The following is a 12,332-nucleotide window of genomic DNA, read 5'->3' as shown; positions in this document are numbered from 1 at the left end:
TTAAGGACTAACACTCCTCCACTATCAACAATTCGAACTCTATCCCTCTTGATAAGTTTGAATTCTTCTCTTTCTACCTCCTCTTTCTATTTTTCTTTTCCTCTGACACCTCAAGGAATCTCTATACTGTGACATAGAGGATTCCATACTTTCTTCTTCTCTCTTTCATATGAGCAGGAGTAAGGACAAAGACATTCTTGTTGAGGCTGATCCTGAACCTGAAAGGACCTTGAAGAGAAAGCTAAGAGAAGCTAAAGTACAACTCTCTGGAGAAGACCTAACAGAAATTTTCAAACAAGAAGAAGCCATGGCAGCCGAAAACACCAACAATGCAAGGAAGGTGCTTGGTGACTTTACTGCACCTACTCATGACTTCTATGGGAGAAGCATCTCAATCCCTGCTATTGGAGCAAACAATTTTGAGCTTAAGCCTCAATTAGTTTCTCTAATGCAATAGAATGGCAAGTTTCATGGACTTCCATTGGAAGATCCTCATCAGTTCTTAGCTGAATTCTTGCAAATCTGTGACACTGTCAAGACTAATGCGGTTGATCCCGAGGTCTACAAGCTTATGCTTTTTCCTTTTGCTGTAAGAGACAGAGCTAGAACATGGTTGGATTCACAACCTAAAGAAAGCCTGAACTCTTGGGAAAAACTAGTTAATGCCTTCTTGGCAAAGTTCTTTCCACCTCAAAAATTGAGCAAGCTTAGAGTGGAAGTCCAAATCTTCAGACAGAAGGAAGGTGAATCCCTCTATGAAGCATGGAAAGATACAAGCAATTGATCAGAAGGTGTCCTTCTGACATGCTTTCAGAATGGAGCATCATAGGTATCTTCTATGATGGGTTGTCTGAACTGTCCAAAATGTCATTGGACAGCTCTGCTGGAGGATCTCTTCATCTGAAAAAGACGCCTGCAGAAGCTCAGGAACTCATTAAAATGGTTGCAAATAACCAATTCATGTACACTTCAATAATGGGAGTTCTTGAGATTGATACTCTGAATGACATATTGGCTCAGAACAAAATATTGACTCAGCAAGTCAATATGATTTCTCAGAGTCTGTCTGGAATACAAGCTGCATCAGTCAGTACTAAGGAAGCTTCCTCTGAAGAAGAAGCTTATGACCCTGAGAACCCTGCAATGGAAGAGGTGAATTACATGGGAGAACCCTATGGAAACACCTATAATCCTTCATGGAGAAATCATCCAAATCTCTTATGGAAGGATCAACAGAGACCTCAACAAGGTTTCAACAACAGTAATGGTGGAAGAAACAGGTTTAGCAAAAGCAAGCCTTTTCCATCATCTTCTCAGCAACAGATAGAGAATTCTAAGCAAAGCCACTCTGACTTAGCAACTGTAGTCTCTGATCTAATTAAAACCACTCAGAATTTCATGACTGAAACAAGGTCCTCCATCAGAAATTTGGAGGCACAAGTAGGTCAGCTGAGTAAGAAAGTTACTGAACTCCCTCCTAGTACTCTTCCAAGCAATACAGAAGAGAATCCAAAAGGAGAGTGCAAGGCCATCAACATAACCCACACGGTCGAACTTGGAGAGGAGGAAGAGGCAGTGATCTCCACTGAAGAAGACCTCACTAGACGTCCACTGGCCTCCAAGGAGTTCCCTCATGAGGAACCATGGGAATCTGAGGCTCACATGTAACGGCCTAGCCCCGAAGAAACGGCGCTTTTTCGGGATCAAACGGAATTTTTACAGAATTTTTAGGAATTTCTATGCATATAAGCACCTCCACTACACAGGTGCTGCGTCATCAAGCTGCTGACTCAGCTTGATTGAACATGACACCTCTCCTAATCTAAGTAGGCACGTCGCGAAGAGTTACGTTTTTGAGCCACTTTGGGCCCGAATTTCAAAATTCTGATTTCTGTGGTTAGTCTCTATGTGACGAGCCGGTTACGAATTTCGAGAAAAAAATTATATTAATATAATATTCATATATTATTATTTTATTCAGAATATTATATTATTATCTTCTCTACTGTGATTAATGTTGATCTATGTTTAGTAATATAATAACTGAGTTTGAAATCTACCGGTAACGGATAATACCGGCATTCTTAGATGAACTTAGCACTGCTAATGCTTCATCATATATCTTTTATTCTTATGATTATCCAGTTACTAGTGTCATTTACACTAAGTAACTTAATGTTTATCCATTAGTAGTGTAATTACTTAAGTTCTAATACATCTAGCTTTAGTAATTATCCTTTCCTGAGATATTTTGACAAGTAACTTTTGGATAATCATCATCCAAAAGCCACGGCCTTCCTTGGACAGCTTGGCTATCATTTTTGTTCTTGGAAAAGCTTAGAACACCATGAAAGAAAACCATGAAGTTTCCATGAACACCTGAGCTACTTTCTCCGTTCTTTCTCAAACCGAAACCCCTATCAAAAATCTAATCTTACCAAAGTGTTCACCTCTTCCTCCTCTTCATTTCTATGTCACTTTTCATGGAGTAAATCAAGGTATGAAGGCTGCTCCTCCTCCTTGAAGATTCGGCCATGGTGGTTCCTTAAGTTAATGATGTTTTCTTCATGTTCTTTCTTAGGATCTCTTATTCAATCACCAAAAGCTCCAAGAAAACGTGATTTCTAGTTACCTTAAGGTGAGGAAAATCTTCTTTTCATCGTCATGAAGCTTCAGCCTTCATGGTTCATAAGATTCTAAAGTTGTTTTTGATGTTAAAATAGGCGTAAAAGTGCTTCTGGAAGCTTGTTTTTGGTGCAATCTCGGACAGCAGCAAAGGAGGTAAGGTTTGGTAAATTAGTCAATGATTGGCTGTGTTCTTGAAGTGTTAAACCAGATCTTGTTGCTTGAGATTTGATTTTGGGTGTTTGTGTGATGGTTTGATCATGGAAACTTGTTGTTTAATGCTTGAAAATCATGTTTATGATGGTTTTGAAGTGGCTGTTGGTGCTGCTGGAAAACGTGACATTCCAGCCATGAAAATCATGATTTTTGATGCTTATTTGATGTGTATTTGATGGCTGAAAAGTTTCTCTTTGGTTTGATAAAAATCGGGTTCAAATCGGTTTCTGAAAAGATTGAAAAACTAGCTGAAAATCAAGCAGAAATCTGATGAACTTTTGAAAAAAAAATGTTTTTGGTTTTTGGAAAAACATGAAAACGTGTATTCAAGGAGTTTTGGGGTCAAAATGCAATTATTAAAAATTTTGGGGTTGAAAATTAATTAATCAAAAGTTGAGGGGCTAAAGTACAAATATTAAAAGTTATAGGGGTCAAAGTGCAATTTCCAAGAAGTCCGGGGGTCAAAATGCAATTTTTGAAAGTTAAATAAAATATTATTATTTTAATAATAAAATATTGATAAAAAGACAGTTTTCTCTGAAAGCCTCAGGAAGGCAGATTTGAGTCCAGAATTCTCTAATTTCCTTTACTAAACACCTAAGAAGAGGCATAAGAGAAGATATAGAGGTATATGAGGTAAAGAAACAAGATTTTGAAACCTGTGTTTAAGTTAAAAAGAAAAGGAGTTAAAAGTGATATAGCTATGTACCTGACCTTACAGAGTAAACAGAGAATTGTAAAATGAGCTTTCTGTGATGGTGTAATGCTTGATTTATGATGATTGCTAAATGATGGAAAGTATGGTTATATGTGAATTATGAGCCTTCGGGCAATGCTTGTGAATGTTGTGCGGGGACGCCCGTATTGTGATGTTGCTTCTCAGACAGGCTGCGGTAGAGTAGTACCAGCCCTGCAAGCTGAATGCTTGGTAGAGGCCTGACTTGCATACCTGCGGTATATTGAGACCTGAGCAAATACCAGCCCTGCAAGTCGAGAGCACTTGGTAGAGGGTATGCGGTACTTAATCTGGGATTAAGTTCTGGGAAGGCCTTATCTGACTTGGAGGGTCGGATTGCGTCGGGTGCGGGTCGAAACCGACAAATGAGCTCATTACCTGCAGTAGGGACAGACATGCATCATACTTGTTTGTGCATTATTTATTGCTTATCTTCTTGTGTTCTTGTTCTATTCCTTGTTTGTTTGAGCATAACTGTGTGATTGCATATTAATGTGTGAATGTGCATTTACTTCCTATTTTCTCTCTTGTTCATGTGTTAGTTTATGTTGCTGTTATGTACATATTACTCTATATTTATTTATACTTCTATAACCACGGACATTATAAACGAACTTAACTGTAAACCCCGACCTTACTAAGAACTCCCCAGTTCTTACCCCTTACACCTCTACAGATGGACACGGGAGTCCTATTCTACGAGATTGATCCACCGTACATCCACGAGGACCCGGTGCGTGGCGAGTATTACATCTACTGTGCGGTACCTCGTATCCGTAATTATGTAGTTCGTGGTAGATCTTTCCAGTATCCTATTAGGACAACATACTTTAATCCTGATGCACCCTATGACTTTCCTTTATCTTGATTACACCCCGGCGGACCTGGGATACCTCATCTTGAGGAGCATATGCCACCTCCACCAGACTATCCTCCTCCACCTGAACCTCCTCTACCTGATGAGCCTATACCTGCCCAGCATATCCATGAGGCACCTCCTGCACCCTTTCTCCTTGATGAGTGGGGTGTTCCTGTGTTACCACCCGAGCTTGATCCTTTACCTGAGCCGATCAAGCCTCCAGTCTTTGATGAGCAGCAGGGACATGAGTATGATCAGATCATGGAGGTGGCACCTCCTTCTCCCGACTGTATTTTGTTTAGTAGCTATCCTTTTATGGTTCCTGTGGCTAGCAGTGGTTCCTCTGCTATCACTCCGGCAGAAGAAGAGGACGAGGAAGAAGAAGATCCAGAGGAAGATCCTAACTTCATAGTTATCTCCTCTGACAGCGATGACGATGAGCCAGGCAAGGGGCCAGCAGGCGAGCATCACCATTCGCCCGGTGATTTTCCGTGAGGTACTCTAGACCAGGATTGAGGAGACTTTTTGAGACGCCTAGTCTAACTTCAGTACATTAGAGTGTCTCCCTCACTTTTGTTAGCATGATTAGAGGGAATAGGCATATATCAGAGTTAGGCTAGCCTGGGTGCCAGCTTAGGGGCTTTTGGTCAGGCCAGGCCCTGGGGCGTCTTATGTACATATATGTATATACTATATGAGTCACTGACTTAGGGGTGCTGTACCATAGCTCTATGCTTATATAACTGAACCACTTCTGTAACATGATATATATTATAGTGTGTTGTTCCATATTCTGTTATCTTTTGTCTTATGTATGTGAATGTTTAATTATCCCTTGATATATGGAAGGTATGCGACTTTAAATTATTCTTGTTAAAAAAAATTTACTTGTAAAATTCGCGGGGTTTTAACAACGTACAGGCTTATATTTATTAATTAATAATACAAAAAGAAAAAACAAGTTGGTAACATTCGATTTCTAGTATGATCTAGACATGCTGAAAGTTGGGTCGTTACAATTTGGTATCAGAGCGGTTCTTCCTGTTAGAGCCTGGGGAATGGACTGAATCATGCTTTATTGCATGCTCTGTGGTATGTCTCATGCTTATAGGGTATCTATGTGATATGTGTTGCATGAATGTCTTTGTGCTTTCATTCTGATAATGTTCACGCCCAACCTGAGGTATTAAGACTGATCACCTTGGTATTGATTGTTTGGTATGAACAGAATCAGTATGCCTCCACGGAGACGTAGCGATCGGGAAGGGTCTACTGTTAACAATCTGCCACGAAACGATGATAATCTGTTTGCTACGATTCACGCTATGGCTGAGGCTGTGCGTGAAACGGCGACTGCTACTACCCAAGCAGTTAACTGTCTGGGGGAACGTAATGGAGAGCGTAACAATGACCGTAATGGTGAGAATGGTGGGAACGGTGATGGAGATAACATGAATCATGATAGGCCTATGACATTAGCTGCTTTCTTGAAAGTTAATCCACCGAAGTTCAAGGGTACGACTGTAGCAACTGAAGCTGATAATTGGTTCCGAGGCATAGAAAGGTCTTTGAGGGCATAGCATGTCCCGGAAGAACAGTATGTAGAATTTGCTACTTATATGTTGGAAGGGGATGCTCAGCACTGGTGGTAGGGCATTCAACGTTTATTGCAGCAAGATGAGGGTAATATTTTGTGGGATGTTTTCAAAGAAGAGTTCTATAAGAAGTACTTTCCTAGAGTTACTCGTGAGGCAAAGGAGATGGAGTTGATGCAGTTGAAACAGGGAAGTATGTCCGTTGCTGAGTATACAAGGAAGTTTGAAGATTTATGTCGTTTTTCCAAGGTTTGTCAAGGGAATCCAGCAGATTTCGAAGAGTGGAAATGTTTGAAATTTGAAGGGGGACTCCGTGAAGATTTGTTGAACTCAGTGGTTCCATTGAAAATATGGAATTTTGCGGAGTTGGTTAATAAGAGTCAGCTAGTAGAGGACTGTGCTAAGAAGATAGCTGCAGCTAAGATGAATCACCCAGGATCTTCTTTTCAGAATTATAATCGGTATACAGCTCCTCAGGGAAGGAATTTTAAGCAGAGAGTAATGCCTTCACGAAGGTACAATCAGAATAGAAATGTTCATGCACGTCCTACAGGAGGGAATGGAGGAAGAATGAGACAGGATATGGGTAAGCGACCTCAGCAGGCGCAGATGCGACCAGTATGTAGGCAGTGCGGAAGGGAGCATGGAGGTAGACCTTGTCAGCTTACAGGCGTTATCTGTTTTTCTTGTGGTCAGCCTGGACATATGGCTAAGGACTGTCCGAAGAAGCCAGTACAAGGAATAGATAGGCTGCGACAGCAAGGACGTGTGTTTGCTATGACTGCTGATGACACAATGAAATCAGACTCCCTAATTCAAGGTCAGTGTTATGTCAAATCTCGACTCTTAACTGTACTATATGACTCTGGTGCATCACATTCATTTATTTCTGAGACTGTTGCGCATGAGTTGGGATTAGATTTCACCATGTTAAATTATAATCTAATTGTTCGTACTCCCACATCTCAAAATGCCTTGACTAGTCAAGTATGTCAACAGGTGCCTTTTGTTATTGAGGCTAGGACTTTTATACATGACCTGGTTTGTTTGCCTTTGTGTGGTTTAGATATTATCTTAGGTCTAGATTGGTTGTCCAAGCATCATGTTTTCCTTGATTATTTTAAACGATTTGCTACATTTCCATCATCTGAAATGCACACTGAACTAGTTGAGTCTTGTACTTTCTATTTGAATTCCCTAAGAGTTATTTCTAGTAATAGTGGGTTAGAGGGTTACGTTCTACTATCGGCTAGCTCAGAAACTAATGAACAAGACTTGGAGCAAATCCGAGTGGTGAAGGAGTTTCCTGATATTTTTCCGGATGATATACCTGAGTTTCCACCTCAGAGAGAGATAGAGTTTAGTATTAATCTGGTTCCTGGAGCCGGACCAATTTCTATAGCACCGTATCGGATGTCACTGTTGGAATTAGCAGAGTTAAAGAAGCAGTTGAATGAATTGCTGGGGAAGATGTTTATTCGTCCGAGTGTATCACCATGGGGAGCTCCAATGTTACTAGTAAAGAAGAAGGATGGTGGAATGAGGTTATGTATGGATTATCGGCAATTGAACAAGATCACAATCAAGAACAAGTATCCACTCCCAAGGATAGATGATCTGATGGACCAGCTGAGAGGTGCGACAGTATTCTCGAAGATTGATTTGCGGTCAGGTTACCATCAAATCCGGGTGAAGGAATCAGATATACCTAAGACTGCCTTTCGAATTAGGTACGGTCACTATGAGTATACGGTTATGTCCTTTGGACTGACTAATGCTCCTGCTGTATTCATGGATTATATGAATCGCATTTTCGTCCGTATCTAGATCAGTTTGTGGTAGTCTTTATAGATGATATCCTCATCTATTCCAAGACAGAAGAAGAACATGGAGAGCATTTGAGGATTGTGTTGCAAATATTAAGAGCACGGAAGCTATATGCGAAGTTGTCGAAATGTGAGTTTTGGGCGACAGAAGTGGCATTCTTGGGACATGTGATCACACGAGATGAAATAACTGTAGATCCTTTAAAGATCGAGGCCGTAGTACAATGGAAGCAACCCAAGACAGTTACAGAAGTTCGTAGTTTCTTGGGGTTAGCAGGATACTATCGGCGGTTTATCAAGGGTTTTTCACAGATAGCTTTACCTTTGACTCGCCTTACTAGGAAGGATGTTCCGTTTGAGTGGACAGAGAAGTGTGAAGAAAGCTTTGAAACTTTAAAGGAAAAGTTGACGATGGCGCCAGTTTTGGTGTTACCAGACCCACAGGAACCTTTTGAGGTGTATTGTGATGCTTTTTCTAAGGGACTTGGATGTGTATTGATGCAGCATAGGAATGTGGTAGCTTATGCTTCGAGACAACTAAGACCTCACGAAAGGAACTATCCGACACATGATTTGGAATTAGCAGCAGTGGTCTTTGCACTTAAGATTTGGAGGCACTATTTGTACGGAGCCCAATTTGAAGTCTTCTCTGATCATAAGAGTTTGAAGTATATCTTTGATCAGAAAGACCTTCATATGAGGCAGAGGTGATGGATGGAATTCTTAAAAGATTATGATTTTAAGTTGAGCTATCATCCTGGGAAGGCAAATGTAGTCGCAGATGCTTTGAGTCGGAAGAGTTTGGGCATATCCTGGATGATGATCAAGGAAGAAGAAATGATCTCAGCCTTTGAAAACTTAAAATTAGGAATGAGAGAGACATCAAGAGGGGTTGTTATGGCGCAACTACAATTAACATCTGACTTTAAGATAGCTATTCAGCAAGCTCAAGCCCAGAATTCAGGAATGCTGACATTGTTAACACGGATGAAGGCAGACTAGCCGGAAGAGGTACGCCAAGATAAAGAGGGAATATGGAGATATAGGAACAGAATTTGTGTACCTGCTCAGGAGGACTTGAGAAAGAACATTCTGACTGAAGCTCATGAAAGCAGATTTTCTATCCATCCCGGAACGACTAAAATGTACCAAGATCTAAAAAAGATGTTCTGGTGGCCGGGAATGAAGAATGATATAGCAACGTATGTTTCAAAGTGTCTCACTTGCCAGAAGATTAAAGTGGAACATCAAAAACCACCTGGAACCCTGCAACCATTGGAGATACCACAATGGAAATGGGAAGAGATTACGATGGATTTTGTTACTGGGTTACCAAGAACCTCTGCCGGGCGTGATGCAATTTGGGTAATTGTAGATCGATTGACAAATCAGCGCATTTTCTGCCAATTCAAATTGGTCACAGCTTGGAGAAACTCGCCCGGTTATACATTCAGGAGATAATACGATTGCATGGAATACCTTCATCAATTGTGTCAGATAGAGATCCAAGGTTTACTTCTAGATTTTGGGGAGCTCTACAGAAAGCTTTTGGGACGAAGTTGCACTTAAGTACAGCATATCACCCACAAACTGATGGACAGACAGAACGAACAATTCGTACCTTGGAAGATATGTTGAGATCTTGCGTAATGGACCAACAGGGTAACTGGGACAAATACTTGCCATTGATTGAGTTTTCTTATAACAACAGTTATCAACAGAGTATCGGAATGGCACCATATGAGGCCCTCTATGGAAGAAAGTGTCAATCACCATTATGCTGGTATGACAAGGAGGAAGGCAGGATTTTGGGGCCAGACTTGGTACAAGAAACTACCGAACGGATTAAGCACATTTGAGAGAAGATTCAAACTGCCCAAAGCTGACAAAAGAGCTATGGAGATAATAGGCGTAGGCCCTTAGAATTTAACGAAGGTGACCATATTTTCTTAAGAGTGACACCTACGACTGGAATAGGTAGAGCTCTTAGGACTAAGAAATTGAATCCACGATACTTAGGTCCTTTTCAAATTCTTAAAAGAGTCGGTCCAGTAGCATACCAAGTAGCTCTCCCTCCTTATTTGTCAAACCTTCATGATGTTTTTCATGTTTCACAACTCAAAAAGTATAATCCCGACAAAAGCCACATTTTACAACCAGAGACAGTACAGCTGTGAGCCGACTTGACAAATCAAACCCTACCAGTCAGGATTGTGGAACGAAGTGACAAATAGCTTAGAGACAAGACAGTATCATTGGTTAAGGTAGCATGGGGACAAACTGGAACTGAAGAGTACACATGGGAGCTGGAAGATAAGATGAGAACAGACTACCCATTTCTCTTTTCAGGTAATTGAAATTTTGAGGACAAAATTTTCTTTTAGGAGGATAGAATGTAATGGCCTAGCCCCGAAGAAACGGTGCTTTTTCGGGATCAAACGGAATTTTTACAGAATTTTTAGGAATATCTACGCATATAAGCACCTCCACTACACAGGTGCTGCGTCATCAAGCTGCTGAGTTAGCAGCTTGATTGCAGAGGACACCTCTCCTAATCTAAGTAGGCACGTCGCGAAGAGTTGCGTTTTTGAGCCACTTCGGGCCCGAATTTCAAAATTCTGATTTCCGTGGTTAGTCTCTATGTGACGAGCCAGTCACGAATTTTGAGAAAAAATTATATTAATATAATATTCATATATTATTATTTTATTCAGAATATTATATTATTATCTTCTCTACTGTGATTAATGTTGATCTATGTTTAGTAATATAATAACTGAGCTTGAAATCTACCGGTAACGGATAATACCGGCATTCTTAGATGAACTTAGCACTGCTAATGCTTCATTATATATCTTTTATTCTTATGATTATCCAGTTACTAGTGTCATTTACACTAAGTAACTTAATGTTTATCCATTAGTAATGTAATTACTTAAGTTCTAATAAATCTAGCTTTAGTAATTATCCTTTCCTGAGATATTTTGACAAGTAACTTTTGGATAATCATCATCCAAAAGCCATGGCCTTCCTTGGACAGCTTGGCTATCATTTTTGTTCTTGGAAAAGCTTAGAACACCATGAAAGAAAACCATGAAGTTTCCATGAACACCTGAGCGACTTTCTCCGTTCCTTCTCAAACCGAAACTCCTATCAAAAATCTAATCTTACCAAAGTGTTCACTTCTTCCTCCTCTTCATTTCTATGTCACTTTTCATGGAGTAAATCAAGGTATGAAGGCTGCTCCTCCTCCTTGAAGATTCGGCCATGGTGGTTCCTTAAGTTAATGATGTTTTCTTCATGTTCTTTCTTAGGATCTCTTATTCAATCACCAAAAGCTCCAAGAAAACGTGATTTCTAGTTACCTTAAGGTGAGGAAAACCTTCTTTTCATCATCATGAAGCTTCAGCCTTCATGGTTTATAAGATTCTAAAGTTGTTTTTGATGTTAAAATAGGCGTAAAAGTGCTTCTGGAAGCTTGTTTTTGGTGCAATCTCGGACAGCAGCAAAGGAGGTAAGGTTTGGTAAATTAGTCAATGATTGGCTGTGTTCTTGAAGTGTTAAACCAGATCTTGTTGCTTGAGATTTGATTTTGGGTGTTTGTGTGATGGTTTGATCATGGAAACTTGTTATTTAATGCTTGAAAATCATGTTTATGATGGTTTTGAAGTGGCTGTTGGTGCTGCTGGAAAATGTGACATTCCAGCCATGAAAATCATGATTTTTGATGCTTATTTGATGTGTATTTGATGGCTGAAAAGTTTCTCTTTGGTTTGATAAAAATCGGGTTCAAATCGGTTTCCGAAAAGATTGAAAAACTAGCTGAAAACCAAGCAGAAATCTGATGAACTTTTGAAAAAAAATGTTTTTGGTTTTTGGAATAACATGAAAACGTGTATTCAAGGAGTTTTGGGGTCAAAATGCAATTATTTAAAAGTTTGGGGTTTAATATTAATTAATCAAAAGTTGAGAGGCTAAAGTGCAAATATTAAAAGTTATAGGGTCAAAGTGCAATTTCCAAGAAGTCCGGGGGTCAAAATGCAATTTTTGAAAGTTAAATAAAATATTATTATTTTAATAATAAAATATTGATAAAAAGACAGTTTTCTCTGAAAGCCTCAGGAAGGCAGATTTGAGTCCAGAATTCTCTAATTTCCTTTACTAAACACCTAAGAAGAGGCATAAGAGAAGATATAGAGGTATATGAGGTAAAGAAACAAGATTTTGAAACCTGTGTTTAAGTTAAAAAGAAAAGGAGTTAAAAGTGATATAGCTGTGTACCTGACCTTACAGAGTAAACAGAGAATTGTAAAATGAGCTTTCTGTGATGTTGTAATGCTTGATTTATGATGATTGCTAAATGATGGAAAGTATGGTTATATGTGAATTATGAGCCTTCGGGCAATGCTTGTGAATATTGTGCGGGGACGCCCGTATTGTGATGTTGCTTCTCAGACAGGCTGCGGTAGAGTAGT

General features: G+C 39.8%; 1 protein-coding gene across 1 annotated transcript; it reads left to right on the top strand.

Moving 5' to 3' along the window:
* Window positions 1-4,487: 4,487 nt before the first annotated feature.
* LOC148545001 (uncharacterized) lies at window positions 4,488-8,568 on the top strand. The gene is made up of 4 exons (XM_088499024.1): window positions 4,488-4,927; window positions 5,665-6,010; window positions 6,110-7,816; window positions 7,906-8,568. Exons 1-4 carry the CDS (start codon window positions 4,488-4,490, stop codon window positions 8,566-8,568), a joined length of 3,156 nt encoding a protein of 1,051 aa, XP_088355150.1.
* Window positions 8,569-12,332: the final 3,764 nt, after the last annotated feature.

Source organism: Arachis ipaensis, chromosome B9 (genome assembly GCF_059453495.1).
Source record: "Arachis ipaensis isolate K30076 ecotype BB chromosome B9, ASM5945349v1, whole genome shotgun sequence".
Lineage (NCBI taxonomy): Eukaryota > Viridiplantae > Streptophyta > Magnoliopsida > Fabales > Fabaceae > Arachis > Arachis ipaensis.
This window is presented reverse-complemented; position numbering and strand designations above follow the sequence as displayed.